At 42.9% G+C, this 21166-nt stretch overlaps 1 protein-coding gene across 4 annotated transcripts in view; it reads right to left on the bottom strand.

Moving 5' to 3' along the window:
• LOC143281958 (FERM domain-containing protein 5-like) overlaps window positions 1-21166 on the bottom strand; it is a 46382-nt gene that overhangs the window by 12927 nt on the left and 12289 nt on the right. For all 4 annotated transcript variants that reach the window (XM_076587287.1, XM_076587289.1, XM_076587288.1 and 1 more), the window contains exons 5-14: window positions 19282-19379; window positions 18298-18418; window positions 17586-17673; window positions 14052-14140; window positions 13209-13272; window positions 11850-11876; window positions 5136-5224; window positions 3601-3678; window positions 2506-2574; window positions 1098-1210 (exon numbers count right to left, since the gene is read on the bottom strand). In XM_076587287.1, coding sequence (XP_076443402.1) covers window positions 1098-1210; window positions 2506-2574; window positions 3601-3678; window positions 5136-5224; window positions 11850-11876; window positions 13209-13272; window positions 14052-14140; window positions 17586-17673; window positions 18298-18418; window positions 19282-19379 — 836 coding nt within the window. The remainder of the gene's footprint in view (window positions 1-1097; window positions 1211-2505; window positions 2575-3600; window positions 3679-5135; window positions 5225-11849; window positions 11877-13208; window positions 13273-14051; window positions 14141-17585; window positions 17674-18297; window positions 18419-19281; window positions 19380-21166) is intronic.

Here is a 21166-nt window from a genome sequence, read left to right as displayed (position 1 = left end):
AAATAAACAAACAAACAAAAATTTACATTTTAGTCATCAGTGTTGCAGAGTTTTGCTTGTCACAAAGTATTATTTACAATCATGACATGACTTATAAATGCTCTCACTTAAACACACACACACACACACACACACACACACACACATACATAAACATGCAGAGTAAAAGAAAATAAAGACAGCCATGATGGATTTTACAGGACACTAAAGCAACCAATGTGTTTTGTTTTGTTTTTTCAGACAGAGCATCACAATCCTCATACCACACTTCACAAATCACTACAAAACTGAAAGTTGGGACTGTCATTGCCTTGCAAACACCACACTACACAAACCACTACAAATCAAACTGTCTGCCTCAAGTCTACCACCATCACCCAGACTCAACAAACATGGACTGAGAAACAAAAAAAAGAAAATGAAACGTTTGGAGCAAATTGGCACAGAATGCTGACTGCATTTTCTCTCAAAGATAGCGAACAGATCATGTACAATACAGCATCTTTTTCTTTTTTTAACTGATCACAGATGAATGTACATATTCCTAAAACTGTCTGAACAATCTGCCTGTTGCTTTCAGTTTCCATAAATGGGTCATGATTATGTGACAGCCACTTTTTCAAAAATCAGAGATAGAAGGAATTGAAAAGGGTGAGGCAAGCAGATAGAGAGAAACAGAAAAAACAGAGAAACAGAAACACAGAGAAAGAGCCAGAGAGATAGACAGACAGACAAAAAGAGATAAACTGATCAAAGACACAAATGTGGGAACAGACATGAAGAAACAGACCAACAGAGAGAAACAGAAAAGAAACAAACACAGACCACTGACATGTCAGAAACTAGACAGAATGGAAGAACAAAAAATAAACTAACCCAACACATACAGATACACACACACAAAGAGAACAGACAGACAGATGCAAAGACATGAGCCACACACACACACACACATACACACTCACATGCACACACACACACACACACACACACACACACAGACACACACAAACACACACACACACACACACACATACACACACACACACACGCAGAGGACAAAGAGAAGCAGTGGCCACACCACTGGCCTGGCTCACCATCAGACAGAGACTGGTCCAGGTCACATGAATCCCTTGGGCCTGCCAAGGTGACGCTGTTGCGACTGCTCCCGGAGGGGTGTCTCCGTGCAAAGTTTGGGAGGGAGGAGGACCTGAAAGCAACAAAAGATGGCGACCTCAAGGCTCAAGAAGCAAGAAAACACCACATTATACTGCGTAACTGGTGATGTGATTTTTTCCCAGAGTGCAAGAGGCAGTGACCGACATGCCGCAGTTTGCCCAGGCCTTCAGCTGTCCCATGAAGGATCCTAATTAACAGCACTGGTATCTTACAACAACACTGAAACGTGAACTGCAATTAAAGGAAATGCAAACATGGCGACAGAAACTGATATAAAGGTTCATACCATACTGCAAGTTCCATTTTGATAAATCTCCAACTTTCAAAAACACTCTCCTCCCTACCTTAAAAGCTAATTTTGGATTTCAACTGTTTGTTCTGAATGAACTGATTCTGACGATCTGCAATTTCCAGGCATTCCATAATGAAATTAAACTATTCTCCATTAACACTCATATCACACTTCTGTCACCATCTCTACTGGCCAAGGCTTCTCCTGACCCTGAAGGACAAAACATGTCTACCTAAACTTTTCCAGCCCTGGAAATAGTTCTCGTTTTTTCCTTTTTTTTTTTTTTTTTAGATTTCTATGACAGTAAATAAATAAACAAAGTAATGAATAACAGGTCACATAATAATGTTTTTATTCCTCTGATAAAAGTCCAGCCAAGTAAATTGACCCATTTCCTCAAATCTATTCACTCCTTTGCAACAAACAACTCACACACGTTCAAGAACACACAAGAATCGAGAATCAAGAATATTTAATCCTTTCACCCCTTATGGGGCATGGAGGATATTATATAACAGCAATAGTATTTTACACCAAAATTAAACATAAACAATTAAAATAACATAACTATCAGAAACAGAATACAATCTATATGAAACACAACATAAATGATAACAGTATTTTTCTGGTATCAAACCTCAGGACAGATCAGACTACACTGCTCATCTTTGCAGCATTACTTACGTTTAACCAAATTGTCTTGACTGCATGAAATAAATCACACAGAAAGCTTCTTCCAACAAGAAAAATTAAACAGTCGTTGGCCTTTTTTCGCTGACATATTTTTTATGTTGTTTTTTTTAAATATCTTTTTTAAAGTACAAGTTCTACGTCATAACCATGTAATATGTCATTTACACACATTACACACACACCCATGCACACATTTACACACACACACACACACACACACACACACACACACACACGCATAGAAAAGAGAAGAAGGAGGAGAGACAAGACCAAATAGAAGAAAAAAACCCTGAAAGAATGGAAAAGAATTAAAAAAAAAACAAAAAAAAAAAACACCAGACCTTGGGAAGCTGGGCTCCTGGCGGTGAATTCGCTGACTGGCTTCATAGGCTTCATTCTGACACCGGCCACTGTGTGGACAACACACACACACACACACACACACGAGCACGCATGCGCGCGCACACACACACACACACACAAACACACATGCTCGCATATGTGTGCGCACGCACACACACACACACACACATGCGTACACACTCACACACACACAATACACACACACACACACTCACACACACACAATACACACACACACACTCACACACACACACTCACACACACACACACACACACACACACATGTACACACGCACACGCACACACAGTGTCAACTTCAACAAGAAAAATACTTTCAACAATGGAAACGAAAGAAAACAGAAACAAAATAAAGACTAAAAATTCAGGCCAGCAACTTCACTTGCCTGGCAACACAGCCAATGGCACCTCCCCAGTTAGGGCTTATGACCACTTCTGTTTGTGTGCCTGCATCCATGAGTTTGTGTGTGTGTGTGTGTGTGTGTGTGTGTGCGCGCACGTGCGCATATGCGCATGTGTGTGCGTGCATATATGCTTGTGTGTATATATATATGTGTGAGAGTGTGTGTGTTTGTGTGCATGTGTGTGAGTGTATGTGTGTGTGTCTTTGTGTGAATCTGTGTGTGTGTGTGTGTGTGTGTGTGTGTGTGTGTGTGTGTGCATGTACCGCTGCCTGTGCCTCTGTCAGTGTCTGTGTATAAACAACTTTGAGTGTGTACGTGTGAGCATGTGTGCATGCATACATGTGTGTAAAGTTGTGTGTGTGTGTGCATATATGTGGCATGCATTAATTCGTACATGGAAAGTAAATCTGCAAACAATTCATTATACAATATCATCACAAGAATACTACTGGAAAACAAAAGTTACACAGTCCATTACAATACTAAACACCGAAAATCCAATCCACACACAATTCATCGTACAATATCATCACAAGAATACTACTGAAAAATGATGGCAGTCCATTACAATACGGAGTACTGAAAGTACAACCAATCAAACTGGAAAAGCAAAACAAAGGAGAGACAACCATGTCATGGCTCTGTGGTCACCTGAATCGGAACCTGGATCCTCGTGAAAAGAGTGAACCTCCAGACCTCAGTTTGGGGGCAGAGCTGGCCGAGGCAAGACTGCACACACACACAGACACACAGACACACAGACACACACACACACACACACAGTGTCAGCCAACTGAACAAATGCTATCCAGACCAACCCCCTTGTACCACTACTCCCCCACCCCCCATTTTTTAAAGCATTTTTCCCCTAAAATTATTTTTGATCAACGTACGTGCTGTGACTTACTGGTACAGACTCTACCATGGGTCTGATCTTTCACTGTTAAACATTTATCTGTATGAATGTATTGGTGATAAGGTATTCAACATGTATCTGCACACAGCCCTTGGTAGTATATTGTCCATAGTGTATACATGTAAATGTGTTGGTAATATTCTTCTTCTTCTTCTTCTCCCTCAGCTCTGTGAACAGCCGCTAGGGTGCCACACAAAAGAACTTTCCACCAGACTCCACCAATATATTGTCCATAACTTCTCCTCTTCTTCTGCGTTCACTCGTATGCACACGAGTGGGCTTTTACGTGTATGACCGTTTTTACCCCGCCATGTAGGCAGCCATACTCCGTTTTCAGGGGTGTGCATGCTGGGTATGTTCTTGTTTCCATAACCCACCAAACGCTGACATGGATTACAGGATCTTTAACATGCGCATTTAATCTTCTGCTTGCATATACACACGAAGGGGGTTCAGGCACTAGCAGGTCTGCACATATGTTGACCTGGGAGATCGTAAAAATCTCCACCCTTTACCCACCAGGCGCCGTCACCATGATTCGAACCTGGGACCCTCAGATTGACAGTCCAATGCTTTAACCACTCGACTATTGCGCCCGTCTATTGTCCATAACAAATCTATGTCATGAACCAGCTGTAATTGTCAAAAACATAACTACATGAATGCATTGCTTATTTGCATCATTTTTTCCCAAAATGTATTGGTAGTATACTGTCCCTAATAATCTATTTAATATTATGGTCATAAACTGTCTATGCTATATATATACAATGTAGTGACTGTATACTGTCCGTAACAGATCTGCATAAATGTATTCGTAATGCACTATCCATAAATGTATCTACATAAACATATTGGTTACACATTGTCCATATCTACATAAATGTGCTGGTGATACACTGTCCACAATGTATCAAAATAAAATATACTGGTAATAAATTATCCCTTTCTAAATAAATTTCTCATTAATAAACTATCATCAATGAATTAGTATACACTGTAAGATACCTAACTACTATTTATAGATACAGAGATCCATAAAAGATACATATATACAGAAATAAAAAGTAGCCAGAAACAAAGAGAATGACAGAAAAGAGGAACTTTCTAGCACATGCTTTCCAGAAGAGAGGAAGGGGGTGAGTGAGGGTATAGGGGAGGGGATAATATTTGTACAGGAAAAAACAAAAGCCCCCAAACATCCTTACAAAGTGGGAAGGAGGAGGGGGGGGAAGGCAGGAAGGGGGACAATAATGTGAGAAACACTGACGTGAAAAACAACTGCTGCTCCACAGCTGAGCGCCAGAGATACTTGGCTGCTGACGCTGTCAGACACTTGTAGGTCACTGGCTGCTGCTTCTGCACACAGTGCAACAACACATTCTGACCCTCACGACCGTCATCAGCTAATGGTTCAATTCGCTCTTTAATCTGAAGTGAATTTAAAACTGATCATCAACTAATATTTCAATGCATCATTCATAAGGTACGTTTATCAACTGGTTATCAACTTACATTTCATTATTCTGGAGGTAATTTTTAGAAAAGTGATCAACTTCTAATTTGATTTCTTTACTTTTCTGGATGGAACTTTATACTGTCATCAACTAAGCATTCAGTTTTATTCATAATTCTACAGAGAACTTTAAATGGAAATAACTAATCATTTTGAATAATTCATTACTCCACAGCGAATTCTCTACTACATGATTATCAACTAAAAATTTAACTCATCCATTATTCTTAAGGGAACTTTAAACTGGTTATCAATTGCTATTTCAATTCATTCATTATTCTAAGGAGAACTTAAATGGTCGTCAACTGATATTTTCAATCCATTCATAATTCAAAAAGGAATTCTACATTGGGTTATCAACTGATATTTCAATACTATCATTATTCTAAAAGCATAAATTATCCCAAAGGACACTTTAATTTTTTTATCTGAACTTGAGCAAGACAGGTTCTTCAGTCTAATCAACATGAGTATGGCAGCTATGAACTAGCAAAGTCATATAACTCAAAATCAGGGCATGTTGTGTTTTCTTGGTAAAACATGAGTTTACAGTTATCTCACAACTCTGGTGAAAATCAATCCGATCCAGTCATCAGTCTGATCTTCTAATCAATGGTTCTTTGAAATCAGAAGTTAACAACTGCTATAAACCATTTCACCGAAGTGAGTTACACAATACACATATGTTTCCATAAAAATATAATAAGCAAAATAGCCACAAAGAAATAAAAGCACAATAAATGAAGCATCTAGTATAGTTCTACTGTGGTAAACATTTTCTTTTCCCATAAATATCAAGATCAAGAGAGGCGGATACGGGTGAGGGGGGGTGTGGGGGGGGGGGGGGGCAGTATGAAGAGACAAACAGACTGAGACTGAAACAGATAAGAGTCAAACACAGACAATATTTGTATTCAGCCCTCTTAATCATGCACACCAATTGTGAGAGTAAAACTTTAACAACATCAACAAATAAAATCTAGAAGGATTTTCAATTTCAGAGAATCCAAATACAAAAGGGTTAAAGCAAACAACAGCAGACAATATCATTTTGTTTGTTGCGGAGATAGAATAAGGGAATGACCTGCCATCCTGCTCTGTCCTGCAGCCACTCATTCGTTTTCAAGCAAATGCCTTTAACGTGGTACAAAACTCTCTGCCCCATCCTGGGATCCTACAGCTGAAAAAGATCTAGTCCTCATCGACTGACCACCATCTCTGAGACAGGATCAGGCCCTGGTGCCATTGTAGGTATCTGGGTATCTTTTTATGGATAGTCTTTCAAATGAGACAATAAACTTAAGTCCTGTGTGCAGCATGCACTTTGCACCAGGCAAATGAACATAACGGTTTTCCCTGGCAAAATTCTGTTTAAAATAATGAATAATAATAATTAAGAAATAAAAATCTTCAAGTTCAACAGTCAAACAAATGCACTTGCAGACAGACAAAAAAAAAAAGGAAAAAAAAAGAAAAAGATAAGATAAGGGTGTTGATGCACTATGGCAACACGTTCTTCCCCAGGGAGATCAGCCCACATCCCACACACAGAGAAATCAGCAATGACAAAAAGTAACACAGTTTCACAAAGCACAGCTTTGTGCTGCACCACTGGTAACACTCACACAGAGAAAATCAAATGTCAGGAAAAGAACAAAGGGTCTGACAAACAAAGGGGAGAAATGAGAGATGCCAGTGACAGAGCCCACACCACAGAGAAGGCCCACAGGAACAAGTGCCCATCCAAAAATAGCACTGACTCATCACCCACAACACAGACACAGGCAGAGAAACCACAGTAAAGAAATGGTGCTGTCAATGTAAATGCAAGTCCCCCAGGTGACAACAGCAGCAAACCAGACACGCACAACTTGTCACAGCCAGCAACAACCTACACTGCAGATTGGTCTGAATTACAAAACAAACAAGACACTGCACACTGCCACATCCAGAACACACACTATCACCACAATCACCTACAGTACTATCATCAACGGCACAGAACACACACCAGTATCACAATCATCAACACCACAATCACCAACATCAGAATCACCAAAACACAAACACCAACATCACAATCACCACAAACACCAACATCATAATCACCACAAACAACAACACCATCACATCACCACAAACACAAACACCAACAACACAATTACACAAACACCAATATCACAATCACCACAAACACCAACATCACATCACCACAAACACCAACATCATCATCACCACAAACACCAACAACACAATCACCACAAACACCAACAACACAAACACCAACAGCACATCACCACAAACACCAACATCACAATCACCACAAACACCAACATCACAAACATCAACATCATAATCACCACGAACACCAACATCATAATCACCACAAACACCAACAGCACATTCACCAACACCACACTCATGAACAGCACGATCAATCACAGTTCAGTCACCACAAATGACACAGTGACACCACATTCACGAACAGCACGATCAATCACAGTTTAGTCACCACAAAAGACACAGCATCACCACATTCACGAACAGCACGATCAATAACAGTTCAGTCACCACAAAAGACACAGCATCACCACATTCACGAACAGCACGAACAATTACAGTTCAGTCACCACAAAAGACACAGCGACACCACACTCACGAACAGCACGAACAATTACAGTTCAGTCACCACAAAAGACACAGCGACACCACACTCACGAACAGCACGAACAATTACAGTTCAGTCACCACAAAAGACACAGCGACACCACACTCACGAACAGCATATCCAATGAACAGCACAATCACCTGCTTTCCCTTCCTCTTTGTCAGGGCAACAGAAAGAAAACAAAGAATGGGGCTGTTCATTTGTCATCAACACCTGAAGGTCACCAGCACATCACTGAGCGACAGTGACCCGCAGGGACAACGCAAACAGTGAACAACAACAACAACACACACACACACACATACACACACACACACACACACACAATCATTTCTCTCTCTCTCTCTCTCTCTCTCTCTCTATATATATATATATATATATATGTATTCATATAGAAAGAGAGAGAGAGGGATATGTGTGTGCATGTGTGTGTTTGTGTGTGTGTGTGTGTGTTGTTGTTGTTGTTGTTGTTGTTGTTGTGTGTGTGTATGTGTATGTGTGTGTGTGTGTGTGTGTGTGTGTGTGTGTGTGTGCGCGTGTGTGATAGCCATGTCTGACAAAGACCATCAGAACAACAGAGGAGGTGACCGCTTTCCTGACAATCTGGGCTAAAATTTGATAACACTGCAGAGTGTCGTGCCGAAGATGCATCCCCACTCTCTTGGTGAAGAGGGATTTAGGACAGACGAAAATAAACTTACAAAGTATTACAAATACCACATACGGCACAGACAATGGGAGAGGTGAGAAAGGGGTGAGGAGGGGGGAGGTGGAAAAGGAGAGAAAGAAAGACACAGAGAGAGAGAGACAGACAGACAGACTTTACACTATTTTTATACAACAAGCGACAGAGGGAGAAAGTGAGAACATACTTTTAAACAGTCATACAACATTCAAACACTGTACACCTTCAAGATGGGTACACCACCCTAAGTCAACAGCAGGCAAAGACTGACGCAATACCTATTCTACATGTTCCAACTAAAGATGTCAAACAGCAGTCAGCTCTTAACCCTTTGACTGCTGCTGATGAGTATGCTGTCCGTGAAGGGCTGTCACCTCATTGATACAAGACAGAGCTTACAGGTCAGGACGTCAGTGAAGGGCTGTCACCTCACTGATACAAGACAGAGCTTACAGGTCAGGAAGTCAGTGAAGGGCTGTCACCTCACTGATACAAGACAGAGCTTACAGGTCAGGAAGTCAGTGAAGGGCAGTCACCTCACTGATACAAGACAGAGCTTACAGGTCAGGACATCAGTGAAGGGCTGTCACCTCACTGAGACATGACAGAGCTTACAGGTCAGGACGTCAGTGAAGGGCTGTCACCTCACTGAGACATGACAGAGCTTACAGGTCAGGACGTCAGTGAAGGGCTGTCACCTCACTGAGACATGACAGAGCTTACAGGTCGGGACGTCAGTGAAGGGCTGTCACCTCACTGAGACATGACAGAGCTTTTAGGTCAGGATGTCAGTGAAGGGCTGTCACCTCACTGAGATATGACACAGCTTACAGGTCGGGACGTCAGTGAAGGGCTGTCACCTCACTGAGATATGACAGAGCTTACAGCTCAGGACGTCAGTGAAGGGCTGTCACCTCGCTGAGATATTACACAGCTTACAGCTCAGGACATCAGTGAAGGGCTGTCACCTCACTGAGATATGACACAGCTTACAGGTCGGGACATCAGTGAAGGGCTGTCACCTCACTGAGATATGACACAGCTTACAGCTGAGGACGTCAGTGAAGGGCTGTCACCTCACTGAGATATGACACAGCTTACAGCTCAGGACATCAGTGAAGGGCTGTCACCTCACTGAGACATGACAGAGCTTACAGGTCAGGACGTCAGTGAAGGGCTGTCACCTCACTGAGACATGACACAGCTTACAGCTCAGGACGTCAGTGAAGGGCTGTCACCTCACTGAGATATGACACAGCTTACAGGTCGGGACATCAGTGAAGGGCTGTCACCTCACTGAGATATGATACAGCTTACAGCTCAGGACGTCAGTGAAGGGCTGTCACCTCACTGAGATATGACAGAGCTTACAGGTCAGGACGTCAGTGAAGGGCTGTCACCTCACTGAGACATGACAGAGCTTACAGGTCAGGACGTCAGTGAAGGGCTGTCACCTCACTGAGACATGACAGAGCTTACAGGTCGGGACGTCAGTGAAGGGCTGTCACCTCACTGAGACATGACAGAGCTTTTAGGTCAGGATGTCAGTGAAGGGCTGTCACCTCACTGAGATATGACACAGCTTACAGGTCGGGACGTCAGTGAAGGGCTGTCACCTCACTGAGATATGACAGAGCTTACAGCTCAGGACGTCAGTGAAGGGCTGTCACCTCGCTAAGATATTACACAGCTTACAGCTCAGGACATCAGTGAAGGGCTGTCACCTCACTGAGATATGACACAGCTTACAGGTCGGGACATCAGTGAAGGGCTGTCACCTCACTGAGATATGACACAGCTTACAGCTGAGGACGTCAGTGAAGGGCTGTCACCTCACTGAGATATGACACAGCTTACAGCTCAGGACGTCAGTGAAGGGCTGTCACCTCACTGAGACATGACAGAGCTTACAGGTCAGGACGTCAGTGAAGGGCTGTCACCTCACTGAGACATGACACAGCTTACAGCTCAGGACGTCAGTGAAGGGCTGTCACCTCACTGAGATATGACACAGCTTACAGGTCGGGACATCAGTGAAGGGCTGTCACCTCACTGAGATATGATACAGCTTACAGCTCAGGACGTCAGTGAAGGGCTGTCACCTCACTGAGATATGACAGAGCTTACAGGTCAGGACGTCAGTGAAGGGCTGTCACCTCACTGAGACATGACAGAACTTACAGGTCAGGACGTCAGTGAAGGGCTGTCACCTCACTGAGATATGACACAGCTTACAGCTCAGGATGTCAGTGAAGGGCTGTCACCTCACTGAGATATGACACAGCTTACAGGTCAGGAGGTCAGTGAAGGGCTGTCACGTCAATGAGATATGACAGAGCTTACAGGTCAGGATGTCAGTGAAGGGCTGTCACCTCACTGAGATCAGACAGAGCTTACAGGTCAGGACGTTAGTGAAGGGCTGTCACCTCACTGAGATATGACACAGCTTACAGGTCAGGACGTCAGTGAAGGGCTGTCACCTCACTGAGATATGACACAGCTTACAGGTCGGGACGTCAGTGAAGGGCAGTCACCTCACTGAGATATGACACAGCTTACAGGTCAGGACGTCAGTGAAGGGCTATCACCTCACTGGGATATGACAGAGCTTACAGCTCAGGACGTCAGTGAAGGGCTGTCACCTCACTGGGATATGACAGAGCTTACAGGTCGGGATGTCATCACCACTCTCAATGTAGACTGACTTTCTGGGGTCTCATCACTTTAGTTCAGTCAAGTGGAAGACACCACTGAAAACTATGCAAAAAGCAGCGACTGCACTTCAGACTCACGCCACACTGTCACCAAGGTTCAGCAGTCAAAGGGTTTAAGAAACTATGATATATTAAGAAAAAGAAAAACAAAACAAAAAAAGGATCCACACAGTCTACTCTACCAGCAGAGACAGAAAACGCCCACACCAATCTATCTACCACTGGCCCACAAACCCCAGGGGACAGTAAGCAAAAACCATGCACCCAACAACAAACAACAACAAACCCCCTTTCCTTACGAAAGGTAAAAAAAAAAATGCTACACAGTGAACGCTAGCTAGGGCTAGGTAGGTCGCTAGCGCCAACATTCTATACCTGTCCCCACCACCTTTTCTTCTTACCTTTTTCGAGGGACCCGCATCCCCGTCCTGTCAACACAGCACTCAACTGTCTGATCGCATGGACTGCATAGGGGTAGGGGTGTGATGCGGGCAAGGGGGCCAGAAGGGGTGGTGGCAGGCAGAACAGACTGCCTGCCTTCCAAAAGAGGAAAACTTTTCTTCCTTAAAAAGAAGTTTCTTTTTTAACCTACTTTCCTTGACCACTTAGTGTTGACTCCAACAGGGGTCTGATTCCTCCTGCCCTTTGCAAACTACTACGACCCACCAAAGAAAGTGGAGAAATCAAAAGCAGCTGTGGCTAGTAGCCTCCCTTCATATATTACCACCCTTGTGTTTATGTGTGCACAACACACTGCAGCCTATCTGTTTCCCCAAAAGAGCATGTGTGAAGCCTTGTTATAAACCCACACTCTTTTCATTTGTTTACCGATGAACAAATAACTAGAGAACAAACAAAAACGATGACAAGACACAAAATCAGTAAAATGCAACAAACTTTGCACAACAGGATCTAAGTGCCAGACCCCTGTTACCTATATATATATTCCCATGCAGAGAAGATCAAAGACAGCCAGTTCTGGATAAATGTCATGTACTCAAAGCGTTCTCCTTCTGATTTTAATTCTTATCTCTATTATTAGTTTTCTTTTAAATCATTACTTTTTTTTCGATAAATCCACTGACTTGCCCTATCAAACAGGGCAACAGATGTCTTTTCCAACAGAATAATTATAATACATTTTGTCGTGTATGTGTTTCGTTCTTTGTACTGACTTGCTGGTGAAAAAATAACATTCCTATCTCAGCAGTGGGATTTCTTTCTCTGCAGACAACCATGATTGTGTCCTTTTTATGTTCTTGTACTCAGTTCTAAAATCAACATTTAAATATCAGTTATGTGAACTGCTTTGAAGTACACTGTCAAACTGTTCTGTTTTTTTGTTGTTGTTTTTTTCTTCTTCTTTTCTTTTTTTTTTATTATACTCATGTCTAATATCAATATTTATAACTTGTGCAAAAGTGTTCCAGAAATTTGAATTTACTTTCAAACTCTCAGGAACATACACAACAAACTGACTGGGTGTATGAGAGAGAGAGAGTGTATGTGTGTGTGTGTGTCTGTGTGCATGCATGCTCATGCACACGACTGTGTACCTATGTGTTTATTTACTTATTCATTTTATTCATTCGTTTCTTACTTCCATTTAAAACTAATCTTGTGTGCCTGTGCATTTATTTATTTATCTATTTTGTCAATTAATTTCTTCTCTTTTTTTTCCATCTTTTGACCTAACTGGATATGTTCATGTTCAGTCATTCGCCATCAGTTCTCTCATTGCGCATGTCCTTGATACTCACCTCATTGACACTGACGTTGAGCACAAACAGTTTGCCTTCATAGGATATGCGACGAATCTGAGTCCTGCACACACACACACAGAAGTCATCTTCAGAAGCAAAGGCACACTCTTCAACGGTCACCTTTTCTGCATATGTTTTGTTACTCTGTGTGTATATTAGTCTTTGTGTATTGAACACATGTGGGTGGGTGGCTGGGTGAGTGAACGAGCAATTGTGTGTATGTGCATCTATGTGTGTGTGTCTGAGTGTGTATGTGTGAACGTATGCCTGTCCGAGATATATGTGTGCGAGTGTAAGTTTCAGTGTATGTGTGCACATGTGTATACATAAATATTTCTGTGTGTGTGTGTGTGTGTGTGTGTGTGTGTGTGTGTTGTTGTGTGGGTGTGTAAAAACACTGCAAGTGTGTGGGTGGGTGTGTGCATGTTTATCTCTGTTTATCTTAGTGTCACTGCAAGCATAATGAACAGAGAATACTCAATTTCTGTGTCACTCTCTCTGTAGATCCATTTCCCATGTGTGTATATGTGTGTGTGTGTGTGTGTGTGTGTGTGTGTGTGAGTGCGCACGCATCCATGTGTGTTTGTGTGTGTGTGTGTGAGTGCGCGTGCATCCATTCGTCTTATTCCTTATAACTTCTTTTCACTTCAATATTTGGCATGTAATGTTCAGGTGTGTGTAAATGTGTTTGTCCATGGGATGCATTTGTGCATGTGCGCATGGAAGCTTGTGCATGCCTGTGTGCATGCATGCATTTTTGCATGAATGTGCGTCTTCATACACCTAACACTGCCCAGCCACCAAACTCACTTCCCAAGGCAAGCACTAGCCCTGCCCTACCATTTGTACAGCTGTGTGCGACGACTCCCACGGAAGGTCATGACCCCCTGGTGGGTGATGCCCAGGTACAGGTGGTCTCCCTTCTGGTCCTGCGCACACAGCACCACACATCTTTGCACTGACCTCACCACACCCACACATCTATATACCGCACTTCACCACACCCACACATCTATACACTGACCTCACCACACCCACACATCTATATACCGCACCTAGCCACACCCACGCATCTATACACCACACCCATCTATACACTGACCTCACCACACCACACATCTATACACCACACCCATCTATACACTGACCTCACCACACCACACATCTATACACCACACCCATCTATACACTGACCTCACCACACCCACACATCTGGATCTATATACTGCACCTCACCACATCCACACATCTATACACCACACCTCACCACAACCACAAATCTATACACTGACCTCACCACACCCACACATCTATATACAGCACTTCACCACACCCACACACCTAGCCACACCCACACATCTATACACCACACCCATCTATACACTGACCTCACCACACCACACATCTAATTCTATACACCGCACCTCACCACACCCACACATCTAGATCTATATACCGCACCTCACCACATCCACACATCTATACACCACACCTCACCACATCCACATATCTATACACCACACCTAGCCACACCCACACATCTATACACCACACCCATCTATACACTGACCTCACCACACCCACACATCTATACACCGCACCTCACCACACCCACACATCTAGATCTATATACCGCACCTCACCACATCCACACATCTATACACCACACCTCACCACAACCACAAATCTATACACTGACCTTACCACACCCACACATCTAAATACAGCACTTCACCACATCCACATATCTATACACCACACCTAACCACACATCCATATACTACACCTTACCACATCCACACATCTATATACCACACCTAGCCACACCCACAAATCTATACACCGCACCTCACATCCACACATCTATATAACGCACCTCACCACACCACATATCTATACACCGCAACTCACTACACCAACACATCTATACACACCTGACCACATCCACACATCTATACACCACACCTACATGTCAATACATTGCACAATCACTGATACATGCCTTCATCTTGCACAAGCATGGAAAACTCTAAATAGTTGGAATCAGCATTATCCCTACACATCCATTTATATTTCAGAAGTAATCGGCTTGAAATTATCACTTGAGAGAACACTGGCACATCAACAGTTTCCTTATAAGGCATGTAATGCAGTGTGTGTTACTATCAATACTGTAAACTACCTTGTAAATACCTAGCATCTAGCAAACACCCAACCCCCATTACAGGTTCAAAACTGTGCATGGAAAAATATCTTGTAAACACCCACCCTCACACTAAAAAAATAAATAAATAAATAAAAAGAAGAAATCCATCATGAACTAATGACAATTTAGTTTGCTATTTGTGACTGTGTTGCTTTACACAGCAGTACAGGTTTAGATCAGGAGATAAAAATATAGAACACCCGCATGATGTCGGTGGGTTACTCGAAACACCAAGTGAAAGCGTGAGAACTTCATGATGCAGTGTGTTGTTTCAGTGGCCTTTTGTTCTCACTTCCAGCCCACCCCGTGCTGTATGAATGGGCCCCCACAAAGACTAAAGTACCTATTAACTCACTCAGTACGGCCAGTCCTCTCTTCTCCTCTACACAGACCCCTCAGATGTCCAGTGGGTGTCTCAATGATCCAACCTTTAGCTTCCGTCGTCAGAATTGTGGTATTCTTTGTCAACATTCACCTCTTCAGTGTAAGAGCCTTCCGCTTGTAATATTTTGATGGTGGTAATTGGGGAGAAACATTGTTAATGTCGTCTCTTTCACCGTTCGTATGGAGAGAGTTAAATGCTCTTCCCAATCCTTAGGGTGAAATTTGTACAAAGTGAGGGTGGGCACTAACAAGGTTGTTTACAGTTGCAACATATGACCTTGTCTGTGCATTTTCTGTAATGGCTGAACTAAGCAATCTTGGAGCTGCGGTCAGTTTTGCAGACCTCACATAGCAAGGTTGATGGAGAATGATTGACAGAATCAGAATTAGAATAGCTTAAATCATCTCAGTAAGTGAAACTATGCATTATGAAGTCTGAGATACATAACATATAACACGCAACTTCCTGTGCCTTCCTCTGCTGTCTTCTCTCAGCAACTTGTGTTCTGCACACTCCTTGTCACCTCCCTTGATCCCCACTTCATCAGTCTGTCCGTCTCCAGTGAGCACCCCACTTTATCAGTCTGTCTCCAGCGAGCACCCCACTTCATCAGTCTGTCTCCAGCGAGCACCCCACTTCATCAGTCTGTCCCCAGCAAGCAACCCACTTCATCAGTCTGTCTCCAGCAAGCAATCCACTTCATCAGTCTGTCCGTCTCCAGTGAGCACCCCATTTTATCAGTCCATCTCCAGTGAGCACCCCATTTTTATCAGTCCGTCTCCAGTGAGCACCCCACTTCATCAGTCTGTCCATCTCCAGCGAGCACCCCACTTCATCAGTCTGTCCATCTCCAGCGAGCACCCCACTTTATCAGTCTGTTTCCAGTGAGCACCCCATTTTATCAGTCTGTCTCCAGTGAGCACCCCACTTCATCAGTCTGTCCATCTCCAGCGAGCACCCCACTTTATCAGTCTGTTTCCAGTGAGCACCCCACTTCATCAGTCTGTCTCCAGCAAGCACCCCACTTCATCAGTCTGTCCATCTCCAGCGAGCACCCCACTTCATCAGTCTGTCCATCTCCAGCGAGCACCCCACTTTATCAGTCTGTTTCCAGTGAGCACCCCACATTATCAGTCTGTCTCCAGCGAGCACCCCACTTTATCAGTCTGTCTGTCTCCAGTGAGCACCCCACTTTATCAGTCTGTCTGTCTCCAGCGAGCACCCCACTTCAGTCTGTCTCCAGCAAGCACCCCACTTTATCAGTCTGTCTGTCTCCAGCAAGCACCCCATTTTATCAGTCTGTCTGTCTCCAACAAGCACCCCACTTTATCAGTCTGTCTGTCTCCAGCGAGCACCCCACTTTATCAGTTTGTCTGTCTCCAGCAAGCACCCAACTTTATCAGTCTGTCTGTCTCCAACAACCACCCCAGTTTATCAGTCTGTCTGTCTCCAGTGAGCACAAACCTCAGGGATGTTTTCCTATTGTTTATATTTACCAGAAGGTAGACATCAGATTTCTTTTGCATTCTTCTCTAAGGTGGAGGGATGGGCGGATGGATGGCCGACAGCACGAGATCCAGTCTTGAAGGTCTTTTTTTTTCTTTAATCACCCCTTCATTCTCTAGACATGGCCTAATCATGTGAGACGTCACTTCACATACATGCTCACACACACACACACACACACACACACACACACACACAGTCACACACACACACACACACACACACACACACACACACACACACACACACACACACACATCCAATTCATTTCACTGACCTTGACCTGATGAGGGTCAACGCCGTAGGTATCCAAGGTACACGCCCTCTTCAGGAAATTACCTTCAGCTTCTGCGGGCACCTGACCTCTGTTGTCAACATCCACAGAGCATGGCAACGTAACTATGAGGACACAGGAGTATATATATATGACAATCAGTCATGTCCGACTATGACCATCAGAACAGCAGAGGAGGCAACTGCTGTTCCGACTATTTGGGCTAGAATTTGATTATAGTGGAGAGTGTCTTGCCCAAGATACATCCCCACTCTCTCGGCCAAGAGGGTTTTACAACAGTCGGCGTTGGGATGGTTCCCAAAGGCCAACTAGCCCACAAGGCTGCAGCACTAAGAGCCAGTGCAATTTTGCCTCCTAGTTTGAGAGTCATAGTCCTTCACAAAAGACTAAGCTGTAAATGGTTTCCCACTGACTCTCACTTTGCTGTTGGCCCAAACGTAAACTTATGTCAATCTGTGATATAAGCCGAGTGTTGGGCTAATACAGGAGTAAACAGGAGACAACAGTACAGACCATTTCTTTCTTCCTCACCTCACTGCACTGCTGTTCTTTCTTTAACTCTTTCACTACCAAGTTCACCACCATCATCGTTACCGTCATCATCATCATTATGTCATCACCACCATCGCCGTCGTCATCACCGTAATCAACATCACATCATCATCATCATCATCGTCAAAGAGAGGTGACGGACCTGAGGGCTCTGTGCTGCTCCATGACACGCTCCTCCAGCCTGGGGGTCTGTTTGGGCAGCATCTTGAACTCCGAGATGTAGCCCGGGGGGTGATCTTCTGGGTCATAGTCACCCACCTCCGCTGTCAACACACCATGTACTGTATTGTATTGTATTGTATTGTATTGTGTTGTATTGCGTTGCGTTGCGTTGCGTTGCGTTGAACTGCATTGTATTGTTTTACTTTGTATTACTCTTTTTGTCACAACAGATTTCTCTGTGTGAAATTTGGGTTGTTCTCCCCAGGGAAAGCGCGTTGCCACACTGAGAGCTCAACCCTCCTTCTTTTTTACTTTTTTTTTCTGCCTGCAATTTTATTTGTTTTCCTACTGAAGTGGATTTTTCTACATAATTTTGCCAAGAACAACCCTTCTTTGCCGTGGGTTCTTTTACGTGCTTAAATGCATGCTGCACACTGGACCTCGGTTTATCATCTCAACCTGATGACTAGCGTCCAGACCAACACTCAAGGTCTAGTGGAGGGGAAGAAAATACTGGCGACTGAGGGATTCAAACCAGTGCACTGAGATACTTTCACTTCCTCTAGGCCAACACTCCACTGTGTGTGTGTGTGTGTGTGCGCACGCACACGTGTACATACATTTTTTTACTTCTTTCTAAAAACCTGTGTTGTTGTTGAACCCTAATACAAACACCCCCAGCCATGCAAATAAAATGGAACAAACCATCCAATGCATGGATCTATTAATCAATCCACACAGCTAAGATTAACAGCCCTGTATTGCAGGATGTAAGCATCCAGGTAGACAAACTTGCAATCAACCTATCAAATAACCAACAATTCAATGCATGAATCAGTCAATTAATCAACACAGGTAAAGGAAAGCCCTACATTGCACAATGCAAGCAGCCAGACAGACAACCAACCAACCACTGAATGCATGAAGCAATCAATTAATCAACACAGGTATTGAAGCGACCTACACTGCACGATGTAAGCAGCCAGGTAGACAGCATCGTCCGGAGAACACAGCAAGCGACCATGATGCAGATCACGTCTCAGCTGAAGGAACATGTAGTATCTGAAATAACAAATAAAGAATAATTTTTTAAAAAAAATTTTTAAGATAAAAATGAAAAAAATTAAACACTAAAAAAAAAAAGTAATGAATTAAAACAGGTAACACCTGCAACGCACCAAGGTCCAAACCCTCATTCCAACTTCAAGTGGTCATAACTAAGTCAGATCAAACCATACTGCTTTCAATATCACCCAGCTAACCGCAAAGGCAAAAAAAAAAACGCATGCAAAAGTGTCAGATCAAACCACACTGTTTTCATTACAGCCCAGCCATTTGCAAAAGGGCCATTTTCAGGCTGAATACACAACTAACTCAGATCAAGTCATGCACTTTAGTTATGGCCCAGTCAACTGTTTGAATGGCCATCGGGAGGTTATCAGCCGTAGCTACTTTCGTATTCTCCGCATAGGCGTGTAGTAGTTTGCACAGGACAGGAATCAGACTCCTGCCGGAGTCTGCACTAGTGGGTCACGGTTAAGTATGTGTAATTAAATGGCCATTTCATGGACTTAATACCCCCTCAGTGCTAAAAACCAGTGGAAGAGAACAAAATGTTAAAGGGTGAATTAAAACAAACACTGGGAAGACCATTTCAGCCAAATCTCACACAGTCCACAAACTTTTTTTTTTTAATCAAAATCAAAATGCTGAAAATAATGCAAAAAAAGACCAATTCACCCTCTGTGTTTCAGTCCATGAAAAATTTTACACCAAGGTAATGATACTGATTTCCATCAAGAACTGAAGAGTGTCCAGGTGAATACCCAAGATATATTTAGGAGCATTCAATTACATGTAAGTGTTTGCACAAACGTCTTCCATACACACGCATTTACACAGTGGCTATACGCACACACAGGAGCAAATACACACATATGCTATGTACACACACACACACACACACACACACACACACACACACACACACACACAAATACACACACACGCACTCATACACAAAAAAGAGCTGCTTGACAGGATATTTGTAACTGAGTTTCCCAGTCACTGAACACAACTCCACTGAAAAACTCCTATGTCTATTCTTTATACTTTTCTTTGTGATGAATTTGTGAAATTATAAGCATTCAAACTATAATAGACAGGGTTAGAGAGAGAGAGAGAGAGAGAGAGAGACTCAAAACTCAAAACATTTTTTATTCAAGGATTAAGACTTTGGGCATGGCCCTTTCAAACTGGAAAGAGAGAGAGACAGAGAGACAGACAGAGAGGGGGGCCGGGTGGGTGTGTGTGTGGGGGGGGTGTGTGGGGGGGGGGCACTTATTCAGAAACCATGTGAGGCAAAGAAAGAGGTCAATATTGACAATAAACTATAAAGCAAACAATTAACAACTGACACTCTTGGTAATGCACACAACTTCAAAACAAGTTTCAAGTTGTAATTATCCTTTCACTCCTATTGGAGTATGGAGGATTAATGCAAAATAATGTTTTCATGCCCAGAACAAACATTATAATTCACATAGAACCTTCTCATTTTAAAGCATTGAAACATGCATTTTGACACTAAATAAAAAAACTTCCATTTATGAACTTAAACACTAAAAACAGAAACAAACACTCAAAAAAAACACCAATGCAGGCATTCACCTATACCAGCAAATCTATCAAAGAAAACCCTTTTAATTACCTGCACCTTTCCAAAAATATATATAACTGCACAATATTTAATACACACCAAATAATAAGACACAGAAAATCTACCATTCAGGTTAAATATAAACAAAATAAAGAAACAATTATAATGAGAATAATGATAGCCATAATAA

This window comes from Babylonia areolata, chromosome 5 (assembly GCF_041734735.1).
Source record: "Babylonia areolata isolate BAREFJ2019XMU chromosome 5, ASM4173473v1, whole genome shotgun sequence".
Classification (NCBI taxonomy): Eukaryota; Metazoa; Mollusca; class Gastropoda; order Neogastropoda; family Buccinidae; genus Babylonia; species Babylonia areolata.
This window is presented reverse-complemented; position numbering and strand designations above follow the sequence as displayed.